The following is a 3,326-nucleotide window of genomic DNA, read 5'->3' as shown; positions in this document are numbered from 1 at the left end:
ACTTAAAATTATAAAATTAACATTTGATGATTAAAAAATTTAAAAAAAAATTGGGTAGAAGTTAACTTAAAATAAAAAGTTGTGACAAAGTTAAAATTGATTTATTTGGACCTTCTAAAAAGCATAGGGGTATATTTAGATTTTTTCTCCGATTTATCAGCTAGAGTTCAGATTCAGTGAAATTAATTGTATTTGTATTCCTACCATTTGAAAAAGAAAATGCAAGGAAGTATATGTATATATATATATATATATATATATATATATAGTGTAACATTTTCACAAATCGTAGAGTCTTGAATTGTTTCATCCTGTAATATAAACGTAGGCATACAGCAAAAACAGAAATGCAATGCTAAGAGAGAGAGAGAGAGAGAGAGAGAGAGGGAGAGAGAGAGAGAGAAAAAACCCTCACTCATGGAGAACTCGCATTACGTACACAATCATTATCTGGCCTAAGCCAAACAAAATCTGAACATAAAAATGGCCTCATCTTACACAAGATTGTTGATCATCCTTTACACTGAAACTCCACGTCTAGTTGAAGCATGCATAGGGCTTCGATGAATATATGAATGTCGACTCATCACTACATCTGAAACCAATCTGATTCCAGATCATAAACAACTATGACCTGCCGGTGCTTTCTGCTGTGCTCTAACTTAACTTTGCCTACATGCTTTTATGAAGACTGAAGGACCATCAGCAAGAAAATTTTCAGACAATGCAAGACAATAAATGTCTTGATAGTAAGGTAATTGATATTTGAAAGTCGTCAATAATGTTTCAAGTACAATGTTATGAATTGGATTTCCGAGATATTCAAAGAAGTGGTTTAGAACCAAACAACTAATACATCCAAAATCAACAAATAAGTTGAACTTCATGTCATGTACAAGGAGACTCTCCTTCAAGTTGTAGATGAAGTCATAATTCAAAAGATTGAGATCCATGTTCTTTAAGACTTGCTAGAAGGAAGGTCTAGACTTGTTCTACAATACCCATACATGCAAATATGTCCTGTGAAATGTAAGGTTATTATCGGGGACAGATAAGTTCGAACCTACTGATAGATAAAAGATCTGAGAAAAAAAATGGATTAGTACTAAAGATAGGAAAATAAAAGACTAATAGAACAGCTCAGATATCAGTTGAGGTATGCTCTGTTTCCTCTATCCACTTTTTACATTCTTTTTTATGGCCGGCCAAAAGCATTAAACTCGTGCAACCGTGACCACAAAGTGAAAGAATGAGGATACAGAAATAGGAGAAAGGGGGAGGTAGAGGCTGGTGAGAGACATTCATATGGAACAGCGAGAGTAAATTGATGCTGCTTTCAATAAAAATATGAATACAACATATTGGCAGCAAATAATGAGGGAGCATAGAACGCAAACATCCCAAGGAACAACATGAAAATATATAAACGAAACAGAAATAATGACCAAACAAGAGGCAAAGGCATGAACTTTACCTTCTCATTGATCAGCTGTTGCTACCACCATTTCTCGAGAATGGCAATTGACAAAACTGCGAAAACAGTGACTCCACGACCCTTTCAGGAATTGTTTTGTTTGTTATGGTTTTCTTTGCATCCAATTGAGTGTCAGGATCCCGCCAGAACTTGATGACAAGAAGACTCTCTTCTTCTGTTGATCTCTGGACGACAATTCTAGAAGCATAACCCTTCTTTCTCATTAGACGGCATATCTGTGAAGGATCATTTGCTGCAAGAGTGACCATGTATAACCAGCCTCTGTCAGACAAAAGAACATCCGCAATGGGCAATATCCTGTCGATAACTCTCCGACCATTCTCCCCTCCAGCCCAAGCAGAAGTAATTCCGTCACAACCCACTTCATCATCAGGTGTTGGGACATAAGGTGGGTTCACAACCATCACATCTACCATCCCTGCCAGTCGCTTTTCCAGTCCAGACACAATGTCAGTGTGTATCAACTCTGCATGAACACCATGTGCTTCCAGTGTCTCATGCGTTACACTAATTGCATGAGGGTTGAGGTCAGTGGCTATATAGTAGACCCCAGGAACACGCTGCCTGAGCATAAGAGCAAGAGAGGTAATAACATAACCACTACCACAACCCACTTCCACACATAATCTAGGATTATGCTCCAAAAGGTTAGTTTGATCAGCTAGAAGTGCATCAACTAATGCAAATGAATCATCACATGGCTCATAAACCTCATGATGTGAACTCACAAGGCGAATTTGTGCTATTCTGGAGTACATCTTGCATATGCCTGACAGGAATCAACAGTTTGATGTATTCAGGAGAAACAAAGAAAGAAAGAAAATTTTCACATTTCAATATTCAAAATTCACAGATATGACCAGAAATGGGGCAGCTTCAATATTTTAAATCAAATTCCACTTTAAACAACTTGTTGATAAAGAAACGTACTTGGGTGTATTGGGTTAGACATTTATTTAGAAGCAATATCCATTGAACTTAACATTACTTTATTCTTATGAAAAAGCATTTTTTGTTTCAACATGATCTCCTTTTGGTCATTTCAAATTGTATTAGCTTTAGGACAAGTACCAATGCTAAGGCTAATTATGCGTTTGTGATTTAATCAAAAGAAGTGTCTCCATTACCTACAGACGAAATTGATTCCTCAGATCTGGTACAACAGACAGAGCACTATGTTCTTCAGATTTAGTAAAAATATTATGATGTTGCTTTTGAGGAAAACAGTATTTGATAATTGAAAGAGGACCAAAGAAATATATAAGCAAAACCAGCTGTAACTACGAACCAGCAGACTACCAATAGACCTTCTGCTTTGGCTTCTGTGAAATCTGGTTCTTGGCTTCGACAATGGAGCTTCTGGCAGTCGACAATACACAGTGAACACTCTGACTCTTGGCTTCGACCGTGAACACTGGCCGATTCGAAGTCAAAAGTGAAACACAGTAAAAGCTTTGACAGTCAATGATCGACGGGAAGGAGAGTCTCTGGCAGCAACAAATTGGAGGAAGAAATGGGTTAGGGATTTGTATTTTCGAGTTCTGAACTCTTCTCTGCCCCTTGGATTCTGAGGAAAACCAAACGCAGCACAAAAGATCAAAACACTGCAGTTGAACGCCGTTTTTGCACCCATAAAAGAACCGGTCCGAATCGTGCGATTCGTTGCGGTTCAAACGTAACGGGCCGGTCAGAGATGGTTCTTCCAGTTTATTCTAATTTTCGGTTAAATACAAAATCAAACTGATTTCAGATCGAATTCATTGATTTTTCGAGTTGACCCATCAATCCGAAATTTAGGATGGTAATGATAAGAGTTCTCATGAAAATCAAC

At 37.5% G+C, this 3,326-nt stretch overlaps 1 protein-coding gene across 8 annotated transcripts; it reads right to left on the bottom strand.

Moving 5' to 3' along the window:
- Positions 1-276: 276 nt before the first annotated feature.
- Positions 277-3,107, bottom strand: LOC110671345 (uncharacterized). 8 transcript variants are annotated; one of them, XM_021833776.2, is made up of 3 exons: positions 2,784-3,107; positions 1,475-2,264; positions 277-691 (listed from the first exon to the last, which is right to left on the bottom strand). In XM_021833776.2, exon 2 carries the CDS (start codon positions 2,251-2,253, stop codon positions 1,486-1,488), a length of 768 nt encoding a protein of 255 aa, XP_021689468.2. In that variant the 5' UTR covers positions 2,254-2,264; positions 2,784-3,107; the 3' UTR covers positions 277-691; positions 1,475-1,485. The 8 variants fall into 8 exon arrangements, with proteins under 8 accessions (XP_021689468.2, XP_021689471.2, XP_021689467.2 ...); XM_021833779.2 differs by having other exon boundaries at positions 277-679; XM_058130008.1 differs by lacking the exon at positions 277-691 and adding an exon at positions 715-1,020 and having other exon boundaries at positions 2,623-3,107.
- Between the last annotated feature and the right edge of the window lie 219 nt (positions 3,108-3,326).

Source organism: Hevea brasiliensis, chromosome 11, assembly GCF_030052815.1.
Source record: "Hevea brasiliensis isolate MT/VB/25A 57/8 chromosome 11, ASM3005281v1, whole genome shotgun sequence".
Classification (NCBI taxonomy): Eukaryota; Viridiplantae; Streptophyta; class Magnoliopsida; order Malpighiales; family Euphorbiaceae; genus Hevea; species Hevea brasiliensis.
The sequence above is the reverse complement of the archived record's forward strand: the minus strand, read 5'-3'. Positions and strand labels throughout refer to the sequence as shown.